This window comes from Salvelinus alpinus, chromosome 22 (assembly GCF_045679555.1).
Source record: "Salvelinus alpinus chromosome 22, SLU_Salpinus.1, whole genome shotgun sequence".
Classification (NCBI taxonomy): Eukaryota; Metazoa; Chordata; class Actinopteri; order Salmoniformes; family Salmonidae; genus Salvelinus; species Salvelinus alpinus.
Genome location: NC_092107.1, coordinates 12239254 through 12254308, shown reverse-complemented (window position 1 = coordinate 12254308; position 15055 = coordinate 12239254). Strand labels below are relative to the sequence as shown.

The 15055-nt window shown below is 45.1% G+C and overlaps 1 protein-coding gene across 4 annotated transcripts in view; it reads right to left on the bottom strand.

The window, feature by feature from the left end:
* The window catches only part of LOC139549022 (serine/threonine-protein kinase SIK3 homolog), a 41273-nt gene that overhangs the window by 14093 nt on the left and 12125 nt on the right, over positions 1–15055 (bottom strand). For all 4 annotated transcript variants that reach the window (XM_071359066.1, XM_071359065.1, XM_071359068.1 and 1 more), the window contains exons 2-13: positions 5762–5878; positions 5481–5544; positions 5050–5211; positions 4792–4916; positions 4398–4521; positions 4163–4281; positions 3910–4020; positions 3655–3789; positions 2030–2107; positions 1213–1322; positions 779–935; positions 515–664 (exon numbers count right to left, since the gene is read on the bottom strand). In XM_071359066.1, coding sequence (XP_071215167.1) covers positions 515–664; positions 779–935; positions 1213–1322; positions 2030–2107; positions 3655–3789; positions 3910–4020; positions 4163–4281; positions 4398–4521; positions 4792–4916; positions 5050–5211; positions 5481–5544; positions 5762–5878 — 1452 coding nt within the window. The remainder of the gene's footprint in view (positions 1–514; positions 665–778; positions 936–1212; positions 1323–2029; positions 2108–3654; positions 3790–3909; positions 4021–4162; positions 4282–4397; positions 4522–4791; positions 4917–5049; positions 5212–5480; positions 5545–5761; positions 5879–15055) is intronic.

Below are 15055 nucleotides of genomic sequence, written 5' to 3'. Positions count from 1 at the left end.
GATGTATTTGGAAATACACTGGGAAAGTAATGGCATGCATTTGAAAATACTCAAATATACAGTGTATTTTCAAATACAAATAAATACTCCCATGCATTTGAACCCAGTATTTAAAATAATGGATTTGTACATAAGTATTTGAAAATATTTTCAAATAGTTGTCATTTAATATGAAATTATTTGAAAATTGTTGATCCGGACTACATTATTTATTTATATTTACATTATACACAGAAAATAAGTATTTAAATAACAAATACACATGCATTTGAATCCAGTTCTGGCTCTTAAACACACACACACACACACACACACACACACACACACACACACACACACACACACACACACACACACACACACACACACACACACACACACACACACACACACACACACACACACACACACACACACACACACACACACACACACACACACACACACACACACACACACACACACACACACACACACACACACACACACTAACATTGGGAGGGCAGGGACTCACAGGGTTGGCGACCAGAGGGGACTGTCCCCGTGGCCTCTTCAGTAGCTGGGCGTGCAGCTGGATGTTGGCCCCACCATCCGAGGCCCTGCGGCCCAGGGGTCCCATGCCATTCAGCAGCTGCAGGGTGGGGGGCTGCAGCAGGGACTGCTCCTGGAGGGACAGAGAGCGGGAGGGACATCAGTTTAGCCCACACATATATAAATATAGATGGACTATGTAACTATACTCTGTCATACCACACACACACACTTTCTGATCCCTCACCTTGTATTCCAGCTGCTGTGTGGGCTGCAGGTGTGGGTTCTGGGTGGGCATCAGTGTGTGCATGTGGCCCATGGTGGGGGGCATAGGGAAGGGGGGCTGGGGGGCCACACGGGGGAACCCAGGGGGCAGCTTCTGCAGATCCTCCTGCATCTCCGTCCTGATAGAGAACACAGTCAGCAAGGAGATGCAAGCACACACGTACACACACGCACGCACGCACACACACGCATGCACACACACGCATGCACACACACGTACACACACACACGTACGTACACACACACACGTACGTACACACACACACGTACGTACACACACACACACAAGGGTACACACACTGATAAAAGACGGCCAGACAAACAGCCAGCCAGACGGCAAGATAGAGAGACAGACCGACGGACGGACAGACAGGAGAGACAAGGTGAATAGAGTACCTGGGGTCTGGGACGCCCACAGTGTGACGCCTCATGGACAGGTAGCGAGCCATGGCCTCTGGAGACGGCTCCTCTGCGTCATCACTGTCCAGGGCCATGTTTCCGTCCGGCTACACAGCAAAGGACAAACAATATCTGTATGTGTAACAATACATTTGATTCTGCATTTGTGTATGTGGTATGCCATTGTGTATCTGTGTAATTCAGAGTTGGATATATGTGAATCACAGGGTTGTATTAGTGTAGGATCCCACAAAACAACACAATTGCTGTGCAGTCTAGATAAAAAAGTTATTAAATTCCTACATAAAAAGGCCCAGTGCAGTTTTATATATTTCCACATTATGAGGTTGGAATAATACTGTGAAATTGTGAAAATTATGATAATGTCCTTTTAGTGTAAGAGCTGTTTGAAAAGACCACCTGAATTTCTGCCTGTTTAGGTGGGATGGAGTTCTGGCCTGCCTGGTAAATTACCTAATAGACCAATAAGATAGAGATTCCCAAACGTCACTACCAACAACAGGTAGTTTAGACCACAGTCCAAGCAAAATTCTTGCTTGAGAAATTGCTCTTTGCTAAAAAAGCTAATTGTGTTTCTTTTTGACCATTTAATTGAAAACAAATCGCAGTACGGTACTTAAATTGTGACCCCAAAATGATTTTGTATCGAGATAAAAAACGTCTGTCTTGGACTCTAAAGAAGTGTGCCAGGAGGCTAAGCTTAAAGCGATCATAGCAAACAGGCCACCATGTCAGTGTCACTAGAGCAGCTGCATTGCAGGATTGTGAAATGGATGTGGGTGGACTCACTAACCTCAACGATCTGGTTCTCTGGGTTGATCAGCTGGACGTGAGGGACATTCATGCTAACGGGATTACCCTGCTGATCCGTCTGCAGGAAAAAGACATGCGTACACACAAACACGTACACACACACAGCTAAGGTCACTCAATGATCGACCTGATTGGCTAGCAATCTGCTCTGGCCTGCTGATAGGGGGATGTGGGTCACTCCGTTCACCTCAACGTAACGGATGGTTTGAGCATGGTGAAGTTAATTACACTTTGGATGGTGTATCAATACACCTAGTCACTACAAAGATACAGGCATCCTTCCTAACTCAGTTGTCAGAGAGGAAGGAAACCTCTCAGGGATTTCACCATGATGCCAATGGTGACTTTAAAACAGTTACAGAGTTTAATGGCTGTGATAGGAGAAAGCTGAGGATGGATCAACAACATCGTAGTTATTCCAAAATACTAACCTAACTGACAGAGTGATAGGAAGGTAGCCTGTGCAGAATAAAATATTCCAAAACATGTATCGTATTTGCAACAAGGTACTAAAGTAATACTGCAAAACATGTGGCAAAGCAATTCACCTTTTGTCCTGAATACAAAGTGATATGTTAAGGGCAAAACCAATACAACACATTACTAAGTATCACTCTGCATATTTTCATGCATAGTGTTGGCTGCATTATGTTATGGGCATGCTTGTATTCGTAAAGGACTGGGGATAAAAAAAAGAAAATGTAAAAAAAAGAATGGAGCTAAGCACAGGCAAAATCCTAGAGTAAAACCTGGTTCAGTCTGCTTTCCACCAGACACTACAAATTCACCTTTCAGCAGGATAATAACCTAAAACACATCCTCCTCTTCACCTCAGATGGCACAGGTTTAGTTAAATAGGCAAACAATTGGGCTTGACCGGTAACGTTGTCGGTAGTAAAGCAGCTAATGGCGCTTGTTCCGCTCTCCGGTTGGCATTTGATTAAACCGCAGTATTTTTTATATTGTTTTTAACCTTTAACTAGGCAAGTCAGTTAAGAAATTATTTACAATGACGGCCTACACCGGCCAAACCCGGACGAAACTTGGCGAATTGTGCGCTGCCCTATGGGACTCCCAATCACGGCCGGTTGTGATACAGCCTGGAATCGAACCAGGGTGTCTGCAGTGACGCTTCAAGCACTGAGATGCAGTGCCTTAGACCGCTGCGCCAATTTGGGAGCCCAAGCCTTCTACTCAGTTCCTTCGTTGTCAAAGACAACTATCAAATTTCGCTAAAACATCGCTCTTTCCTTTGAATGGCTCTGATGTTAGTGATGTGTCCTTGGCTGCAACGAGACGTTTCCATTCCTCTTTTGTAGGCTTCATCATTCACTGAAGTACAAAGGCATCTGAGGTAAAGTATTGAAGAAAGGCGCGAGAGTGAACCGACGGAAGGGGGTGCGGAGAAAAAAAATAAAATACTATTTATTTTTTTATAAAGTGAACTACATTAGGCCAGTTTGCTCCACACATTATATACCTCTAACCCCCAAAAAGACACCTAATTGTATAACTAAACCATGATATGGTATCCGTTCCATATAATCTTAGTAACCAATAAGATCAAATTCCTTAGAATCTATAGATCCGAGGGGCAAAGGTTACCTGTACAGCGTTGAGAGGGTAGCCAATGGGGCGGGGCGTGGGCGGGGCCACGCGCAGGGTCTTGTGTTTCTTCAGGCGGTCAGAGAGCAGGCTGTAGATGGCGCTGTAGTGATCATACGCATCAGTGTGCAGAGACTGGAGAGAACGAGCGAAAGAGAGGTGAAACAAGACAACCGTTAGCCAATGGCATTTCATATGCACAACAGCGTTTGTCTACTGCAACAATCTTGTGTCTAGTGTGTGTGTTGGTCCCACTTGGAGTGTGCGCTCGCGGTCCAGTCCCATCTCAGACATGGCCATCAGCACCTGCTCGTTGATGAGCTCGGTCTCCCGCTCAGACTTCACCTGCTCACATTCCACTATCAACTGAGAGAGACAGAGACAGAAAATCCATTAAAACGTTGTGTCCATTCTTCATTGAGTCCATTGAAATCAAAGACAATGGGTCAGAGCAGTCTTGCCAGATCATCTAAAAGCAGCTCGATGGACCCAGAGTTCGGGAACTCACCCTCTCAAACTCTGGGTCGGGGTCTCCCTGCTTCATCCACTTGTTCTTACAGATCTGCTCCATGGAGAGGCGTCTACTGGGCTCCAGCACCAGCATGTGTCGGATCAGGTACTCACAGTCTGTCAGACAGAACACGGCGTCAGAAGAGCAACACACCTCACAGCAGCCAGTCAGACCCCGTAGAAGACACCATTGTTTCAACTTGCAAGGTACTAGTGCTGGCATCGGGTCTCACCTGTGGACATGAAGAAGGGGATGCGGAACTTCCCGCTCAGCACCCGGGCCCTCAGGTTCTGGAGGGTGCTGCCGTCAAACGGCAAGGCACCGCACACCAGAACATACAGCACCACGCCCAAACTCTACACAGAGAAAGAGAGAGAGCGAGAGAGAAAGAGAGAGAGAAAGAGGAAAAGGATGAGGAGGAGTAATCCCTCATAGGTGAGATTCTCAACCCTTTTCCAAAAGTGGGCATAGACACACTCCCTATCTTGGATTTGAAAGCACTGGATTGGGGTGTAAGTATGGGCTGAAAGGAATGTCCACCGTTGTTAAATCTATGCCGGGAAGTGTGAATTTGGACGTAGCCATGGTCTTATAGGAACTAGCATTACTAAGACTAGGACACTGACCCAGATGTCCACTTTGGGTCCGTCGTACTCCTTCCCTTCGAAGAGCTCTGGGGCAGCATAGGGAGGACTCCCACACCAGGTCTTTAGTAGCTGGCCTCTGGAGAACAGGTTACTGAAGCCAAAGTCTACCATGGACAGAGGAGGGAAGTTCAAAAAAAGAGAGGGGGAAAAAAGGAGATAAGCGGGGGGGGGGAAATCAACCTTCTCTTCCCGTGATCTACCCCAACACACTCCTAGAAATCAAGGGAAAAACTATACCTGCAATCTTGATGTTGAGGTTGTGATCCAGGAGCAGGTTTTCGGCCTTCAGGTCTCGGTGGACGATGTTGCGGCAGTGGCAGAAGTGGACGGCCGCCACGATCTGCTTGAACTTCCGCCGCGCGTCCTTCTCCGCCATCCTGCCGTGGGCCACCAGGTGGTCTGAACACAGACAGGTGAGAGGTCAAAGTTCAAATTCAGTTCATTTGCCTTTTACAGGGGTTTTACTCTGCATCTCCCCGAGATCCACCACTTCACATCACATTGAAACAATGACGACGTCAAACCCAGGATCACAGACAAACAGATAGTCACTAGCCAGAGCCATTGACATAGGTAGTAAACCATACAATTGTGAACAAGTGGAGAGGTCAAATGTGACTATGTGAGCATACAAAAAGACAATGGCTTACTACAAAAGACAGACTTACCAAAAATCTCCCCGCCACTGGCATACTCTGTTACCAGGTAGATCATCCTCTCGGTCTCCATTACCTGATGAGACAGACATTTGCATTGACAATATAACCGCTGCAGTCAACATCACTAAACACACAGCATCAGCAGTGTGGATCCGGTTTAGGGTGAAGTTGCCTGTAGACACTGATCTTGGGTCAGATTTGCAATCTCCATACAAACGGTTATGGTTGTGGGAGGGGATCCTAGATCTGTACTTAGGGCAAACTCCACCCCGGAGCTGTGATCTACTGACCTGGTAGAGACGAATGATGTGAGGGTGCCTCAGCATCTTCATGATCTGCACCTCCCTGAAGATCTTCTTCAGGTTCTCATCGTCCAGCTGGGTCTTGTCCACTATTTTGATGGCCACCTGAACAGAGACAGAAAGACAATGGAGTGGGAGTTAGTACAAGATATATTTTGAACCATTTCAAGCGAACCAAAACCATTTGAGCAAAATGACTCATCAATGAGTGACCATACTCAACTCATCAACAGGAGGTCAAAGTCAGAGCACTGATCAGGGACACAGTGGCACCCTATTCCCTATTTACTGCACTAAAGGTAGTGCACTGTATAGGTAGTAGGGTGCCATTTGGAACTCAGCCTGAGTATTCATATCAGATAATCAGATACTTCCTTTGGCTTAGATAAAGAACCACAGAAACACCAACACTGAGACAAAGAAAGCAAATATTCCCACCTCTCTCATCTCACACCATCCACAAAAGCCAGGGAATTTGCCTTCTAGGTTCTAGGAATTAGCCTAACATTCTCATCATATAATAAATAAGACATGGATTTTATAAATAGCCTAGCGCCTGTCAAAGACCCAACGAGGGGCGCCCGCCTACAACTAAGCTGAGCCCTCCTGCTGACCTGACATTGACAGAGACAACGCTTCAGGTGTCAAAGACCTTAGGGGAGGGTTGACTAACATAATGGAACAGAAATAACAGGTCAGCGTATTTTTTTAACATTTATTTCACCTTTATTTAACCAGGTAGGCAAGTTGAGAACAAGTTCTCATTTACAACTGCGACCTGGCCAAGATAAAGCAAAGCAGTTCGACACATACAACAACACAGAGTTACACATGGAGTAAAACAAACATACAGTCAATAATACAGTAGAAAAATAAGTCTATATACAATGTGAGCAAATGAGGTGAGATAAGGGAGGTAAAGGCAAAAAAAGGCCATGGTGGCCAAGTAAATACAATATAGCAAGTAAAACACTGGAATGGTAGATTTGCAGTGGAAGAATGTGCAAAGTAGAAATATAAATAATGGGGTGCAAAGGAGCAAAATAAATACAGTAGGGGGAGAGGTAGTTGTTTCGGCTAAATTATAGATGGGCTATGTACAGGTGCAGTAATCTATGAGCTGCTCTGACAGCTGGTGCTTAAAGCTAGTGAGGGAGATAAGTGTTTCCAGTTTCAGAGATTTTTGTAGTTCATTCCAGTCATTGGCAGCAGAGAACTGGAAGGAGAGGCAGCCAAAGGAAGAATTGGTTTTGGGGTGACCAGAGAGATATACAGTGGGGAGAACAAGTATTTGATACACTGCCGATTTTGCAGGTTTTCCTACTTACAAAGCATGTAGAGGTCTGTAATTTTTATCATAGGTACACTTCAACTGTGAGAGACGGAATCTAAAACAAAAATCCAGAAAATCACATTGTATGATTTTTAAGTAATTAATTTGCATTTTATTGCATGACATAAGTATTTGATACATCAGAAAAGCAGAACTTAATATTTGGTACAGAAACCTTTGTGTGCAATTACAGAGATCATACGTTTCCTGTAGTTCTTGACCAGGTTTGCACACACTGCAGCAGGGATTTTGGCCCACTCCTCCATACAGACCTTCTCCAGATCCTTCAGGTTTCGGGGCTGTCGCTGGGCAATACGGACTTTCAGCTCCCTCCAAAGATTTTCTATTGGGTTCAGGTCTGGAGACTGGCTAGGCCACTCCAGGACCTTGAGATGCTTCTTACGGAGCCACTCCTTAGTTGCCCTGGCTGTGTGTTTCGGGTCGTTGTCATGCTGGAAGAACCAGCCACGACCCATCTTCAATGCTCTTACTGAGGGAAGGAGGTTGTTGGCCAAGATCTCGCGATACATGGCCCCATCCATCCTCCCCTCAATACGGTGCAGTCGTCCTGTCCCCTTTGCAGAAAAGCATCCCCAAAGAATGATGTTTCCACCTCCATGCTTCACGGTTGGGATGGTGTTCTTGGGGTTGTACTCATCCTTCTTCTTCCTCCAAACACGGCGAGTGGAGTTTAGACCAAAAAGCTCTATTTTTGTCTCATCAGACCACATGACCTTCTCCCATTCCTCCTCTGGATCATCCAGATGGTCATTGGCAAACTTCAGACGGGCCTGGACATGCGCTGGCTTGAGCAGGGGGACCTTGCGTGCGCTGCAGGATTTTAATCCATGACGGCATGGTGTGTTACTAATGGTTTTCTTTGAGACTGTGGTCCCAGCTCTCTTCAGGTCATTGACCAGGTCCTGCCGTGTAGTTCTGGGCTGATCCCTCACCTTCCTCATGATCATTGATGCCCCACGAGGTGAGATCTTGCATGGAGTCCCAGACCGAGGGTGATTGACCGTCATCTTGAACTTCTTCCATTTTCTAATAATTGCGCCAACAGTTGTTGCCTTCTCACCAAGCTGCTTGCCTATTGTCCTGTAGCCCATCCCAGCCTTGTGCAGGTTTACAATTGTATCCCTGATGTCCTTACACAGCTCTCTGGTCTTGGCCATTGTGGAGAGGTTGGAGTCTGTTTGATTGAGTGTGTGGACAGGTGTCTTTTATACAGGTAACGAGTTCAAACAGGTGCAGTTAATACAGGTAATGAGTGAAGAACAGGAGGGCTTCTTAAAGAAAAACTAACAGGTCTGTGAGAGCCGGAATTCTTACTGGTTGGTAGGTGATCAAATACTTATGTCATGCAATAAAATGCAAATTAATTACTTAAAAATCATACAATGTGATTTTCTGGATTTTTGTTTTAGATTCCGTCTCTCACAGTTGAAGTGTACCTATGATAAAAAATTACAGACCTCTACATGCTTTGTAAGTAGGAAAACTTGCAAAATCGGCAGTGTATCAAATACTTGTTCTCCCCACTGTACCTCCTGGAGCGCGTGCTACAGGTAGGTGCTGCTATGGTGACCAGCGAGCTGAGATAAGGGGGGACTTTACCTAGCAGGGTCTTGTAGATGACCTGGAGCCAGTGGGTTTGGCGACGAGTATGAAGCGAGGGCCAGCCAACGAGAGCGTACAGGTTGCAGTGGTGGGTAGTATATGGGGCTTTGGTGACAAAACGGATGGCACTGTGATAGGCTGCATCCAATTTATTGAGTAGGGTATTGGAGGCTATTTTGTAAATGACATCGCCGAAGTCGAGGATCGGTAGGATGGTCAGTTTTACGAGGGTATGTTTGGCAGCATGAGTGAAGGAGGCTTTGTTGCGAAATAGGAAGCCAATTCTAGATTTAACTTTGGATTGGAGATGTTTTATGTGAGTCTGGAAGGAGAGTTTACAGTTAACCAGACACCTAGGTATTTGTAGTTGTCCACATATGCTAAGTCCAACATCACTACTCTGGACGGGCAGGCAGGTTCAGGCAGCGATCGGTTGAAGAGCATGCATTTAGTTTTACTTGTATTTAAGAGCAATTGGAGGCCACGGAAGGAGAGTTGTATGGCATTGAAGCTCGTCTGGAGGGTTGTTAACACAGTGTCCAAAGAAGGGCCAGAAGTATACAGAATGGTGTCGTCTGCATAGAGGTGAATCAGAGACTCACCAGCAGCAAGAGTGACATCATTGATGTATACAGAGAAGAGAGTCGGTCCAAGAATTTAACCCTGTGGAACCCCCATAGCACCCCCATAGAGACTGCCCGGACAACAGGCCCTCCGATTTGACACACTGAACTCTATCAGAGAAGTAGTTGGTGACCAGGCGAGCCAATCATTTGAGAAACCAAGGCTATCGAGTCTGCCGATGAGGATGTGGTGATTGACAGAGTCGAAAGCCTTGGCCAGGTCAATGAATACGGCTGCACAGTATTGTTTCTTATCGATGGCGGTTAGGATATCGTTTAGGACCTTGAGCGTGGCTGAGGTGCACCCATGACCAGCTCTGAAACCAGATTGCATAGCGCAGAAGGTATGGTGGGATTCGAAATGGTCGGTAATCTGTTTATTGACTTGGCTTTCGAAAACCTTAGAAAGACAGGGTAGGATAGATATAGGTCTGTAGCAGTTCGGGTCAAGAGTGTCCCCCCCTTTGAAGAGGGGGATGACTGCAGCTGCTTTCCAATCTTTGGGAATCTCAGACGACACGAAAGAGAGGTTGAACAGGCTAGTAATAGGGGTTGCAACAATTTCGGCAGATCATTTTAGAAAGAAAGGGTCCAGATTGTCTAGCCCGGCTGATTTGTAGGGGTCCAGATTTTGCAGCTTTTTCAGAACATCAGCTGACTGGATTTGGGAGAAGGAGAAATGGGGAAGGCTTGGGCGAGTTGCTGTGGGGGGTGCAGTGCTGTTGACCGGGGTAGGGGTAGCCAGGTGGAAAGCATGGCAAGCCGTAGAAAAATGCTTATTGAAATTCTCAATTATAGTGGATTTATCGGTGGTGACAGTGTTTCCTGTCCTCAGTGCAGTGGGCAGCTGGGAGGAGGTGCTCTTATTCTCCATGGACTTTACAGTGTCCCAGAACTTTTTTGAGTTTGTGTTGCAGGAAGCAAATTTCTGCTTGAAAAAGCTAGCCTTGGCTTTTCTAACTGCCTGTGTATATTGGTTTCTAGCTTCCCTGAAAAGTTGCATATCACGGGGGCTGTTCGATGCTAATGCAGAACGCCATAGGATGTTTTTGTGTTGGTTAAGGGCAATCAGGTCTGGAGAGAACCAAGGGCTATATCTGTTCCTGGTTCTACATTTCTTGAATGGGGCATGCTTATTTAAGATGGTGAGGAAGGCATTAAAAAAAAATAACCAGGCATCCTCTACTGACGGGATGAGATCAATATCCTTCCAGGATACCCCGGCCAGGTCGATTAGAAAGGCCTGCTCGCTGAAGTGTTTCAGGGAGCGTTTGACAGTGATGAGTGGAGTTCGTTTGACCGCTGACCCATTACGGATGCAGGCAATGAGGCAGTGATCGCTGAGATCGTGGTTGAAAACAGCAGAGGTGTATTTAGAGGGCAAGTTGGTTAGGATGATATCTATGAGGGTGCCCGGGGTGTCAAACTCAATTCCTTGAGGGCTACAGCGCCTTCAGAAAGTATTCACACCCCTTGACCTTTTCCACATTTTGTTTTGTTTACAGCCTGAATTTAAATGTAATTAAATACCCCACAATGTGGAATTATGTTTTTCAATGCACATAATAAGTTGCATGGACTCACTCTTTGTGCAACATGATTTTTTAATGACTACCTCATCTCTGTACCCCACACATACAGATATCTGTAAGGTCCCTCAGTCGAGCAGTGAATTTCAAACAGATTCAACCACAAAGACCAGAAAGGTTTTCCAATGCCTCACAAAGAATGGCACCTAATTGGTAGATGGGTTTTTTTTTTATTTTTTTTAAGCAGATATTGAATATCCCTTTGAGCATGGTGAAGTTATTAATTACACTTTCGATGTTGTACCAATACACCCAGTTACCACAAAGATACAGGCATCCTTCCCAACTCAGTTGCCGGAGAGGATTTCAGGGATTTCACCATGAGGTCAATGGTGACTTTCAAACAGTTTGAGTTTAATGGCTGTGATAGGAGAAAACTGAGGACGGATCAACAACATTGTAGTTAGTCCACAATACTAACCTAATTGACAGAGTGAACAGAAGGAAGCCTGTACAGAATAACAAATATTCTGGCACTACAATCCATCTGTCCGCATATTTCAAGCCCTGGCATATGAGGGTGCATTAGGGCGATTCGTTTCTCATCAATAATCTTGAAAAAAATGTATACCTAACTGGAAATCAACCAATTCCCCATCGTTAACACAATGGAAAGGTCAAATTCATTATTATCTAAATGTTGAAAGTGCGTGTGGGCGACAGAGAGGAACAACATGGTGCAGTTTGAGGCCATGTGGGGGAGAGTGTTACTGGTACTGGAGATGGTGCTGTTATCAGGTGGTTCTGGGCAGGGTTGATGTTGTGGATGTTTGTGTGCATCTGTATGTTGTCGTTTGTATGTTTAGTATTGTTAAAAAGTTAAAAAAACACACACACAAAGTAATACTGAAAAAAAACATTTCACAGCAATTACATTTTTGGCCTGAATACACCGCATGATGTTTGGGGGAAATCCAACACAACACATTACTGAGTACCACTCTCCATATTTTCAAGCATAGTGGTGGCTGCATGCTTAAACATCCTTGTGAGCTGGCTTCACATTCTGGGAATAGTGGTAATATCTGAAGCTACTCTTCCCCCTCTCTGTTCTTGGCCGAGATAATAGAAAGGTGGCCATCTGAGAGCAAGCTGCGGGCCCATTTCCGGCTAGCGGACAGGAAAAGGAAGAGCCAGGCACACGGTGTTCTAGCACCCCTCCACCCCACTGTGGGTACGAGGCCCAGCATCTGGAGCAGGGACACACTTGAAAAACACACACACACAATACACACAGAATGAACACCACACACTACACACAGAATGACCACACGCACACACACAAACGAACACCACACACACACAGAGAATGACCACCACACTACACACACACACACAGAATAACCACCACACTACACACACAGTGAACACCACACACAGAATGACCACCACACACTACACATACACAGAATGAACACCACACACTACACACAGAATGACCACACACACATACAGAATGACCACACACACACACACACAGAATGAACACCACACACACACACACAGAATGAACACCACACACACAGAATGAACACCACACACACACAGAATGAACACCACACACACACACACACACACACACACACAAAGAATGAACACCACACACACAGAATGAACACCACACACACAGAATGAACACCACGCACACACACACACACACACACACACAAAGAATGAACACCACACACAAAGAATGAACACCACACACACAGAATGAACACCACACACACACACACACACACACAGAATGAACACCACACACACAGAATGAACACCACACACACACAGAATGAACACCACACACACACACACACACACAAAGAATGAACACCACACACACAGAATGAACACCACACACACAGAATGAACACCACACACACACACACACACACACACACACACACAAAGAATGAACACCACACACAAAGAATGAACACCACACACACAGAATGAACACCACACACACACACACACACACACACACACACACACACACACACAGAATGAACACCACACACACAAACTGGTATTACACAGTAAAAACAGAAAGGCCCAAATGAGGGAGAAAGGTCATGAGGCATTGAGTTCACAGTCCCGGTCTCACGCCACAAAACCAAATGCTTTGGGAACATCAAGTCCCTCTCCATGCAAATGGACTCAAAATAAGGAAATCGGGTCCGAAATCAAAACTGGAAGAGAGAGCTATGCTGGCCTATAAAAGCTGGCGCCTGCAGGATGTTTGAGAGAACATCATTTGGCAAGCCTGATAAACTGAGCACAAATAGAGGAGTTTGGACACACTATCATAATGACTAGCACAACTCATTTCCTCACACACTTAATTCAACAGCCAGTTGTAGTTGGAACTACTGGCTGGGTCTTGCCATGTACAGTTATAGTTACAGTAATCTACTTGGAGGGGTGACGTGTCTGGCCTGCATTACTTTGGAATTTTCCATTGAAAGATATGGATATAGAAGAGAGACAGTTAAGCTGAAGTGTCACATAGCCCCCGCGATCACAAGACTGTTGACCTAACCATAGCACCGCGCCACTGCTGAGACTTAGCAACCAGGAACAAAATGAACAGGAGAGAGAAATAGGCCTACAACACAGCCAGATTATTTGGGGCAAGGCACTCTAAACAACACGACTGTGCTGCTGACAATTACACCAACGGAATGCGGACAAGAGGAATTTTCAAGTTTCATATACAAATGACGACTGTCATCATGAAATTCCTTTCATGCTTTATATAACAGCGGATGACCATGGAGAGCTCAGCGAGTCGAATATGAAAAACAAAAACGTAAATCTGGATATCGAAGACGGAATACAAATGATGTATAAAAAGTTACAATAGAACAAGGAGGTTAACACAAACTAAATGAAACAGACTGGTTTTGTGGATTTAGCCTTGCCTATAATAATATCATGTGGGATACACGTCACATATCAGTTTGCAAACAATGTAAAGAAATATACACTACCGTTCAAAAGTTCTGGGTCTTCTTAGAAATGTCCTTGTTTTTCAGGGAAACATACATGAAATGAGTTGCAAAATGAATAGGAAATATTGTGAAGACGTTGACAAGGTTATAAATATTTATTTTTAATTGAAATAATAATTGTGTTTTTCAAACTTTGCTTTCGTCAAAGAATACTCCATTTGCAGCAATTACAGCCTTGCAGACCTTTGGCATTCTAGTTGTCAATTTGTTGAGGTAATCTGAAGAGATGTCACCCCATGCTTCCTGAAGCACCTCCCACCAGTTGGATTGGCTTGATGGGCACTTCTTACGTACCATACGGTCAAGCTGCTCCCACAACAGCTCAATAGGGTTGAGATCCGGTGACTGTGCTGGCCACTCCATTATAGACAGAATACCAGCTGACTGCTTCTTCCCTAAATAGTTCTTGCATAGTTTGGAGCTGTGCTTTGGGTCATTGTCCTGTTGTAGGAGGAAATTGGCTCCAATTAAGCGCCATCCACAGGGTATGGCATGGCGTTGCAAAATAGAGTGATAGCCTTACTTCTTCAAGATCCTTTTTACCCTGTACAAATATCTCACTTTACCACCACCAAAGCACCCCCAGACCATCACATTGCCTCCACCATGCTTGACAGATGGCGTCAAGCACTCCTCTAGCATCTTTTCATTTTTTCTGAGTCTCACGAATGTTCTTCTTTGTAATCCGAACCCCTCAAACTTAGATTTGTCTGTCCATAAGTTTTTTCCAATCTTCCTCTGTCCAGTGTCTGTGTTCTTTTGCCCATCTTAATCTTTTCTTTTTATTGGCCAGTCTGAGATATGGCTTTTTCTTTGCAACTCTGCCTAGAAGGCCAGCATCCTGGAGTCGCCTCTTCACTGTTGGCGTTGAGACTGCTGTTTTTCGGGTACTATTTAATGAAGCTGCCAGTTGAGGACTTGTGAAGCGTCTGTTTCTCAAACTAGACACACTAATGTACTTGTCCTCTTGCTCAGTTGTGCACCGGGGACTCCCACTCCTCATTCTATTCTGGTTAGAGCCAGTTTGCGCTGTTCTGTGAAGGGAGTAGTACACAGCGTTGTATGAGATCTTCAGTTTCTTGGCAATTTCTCGCATGGAATAG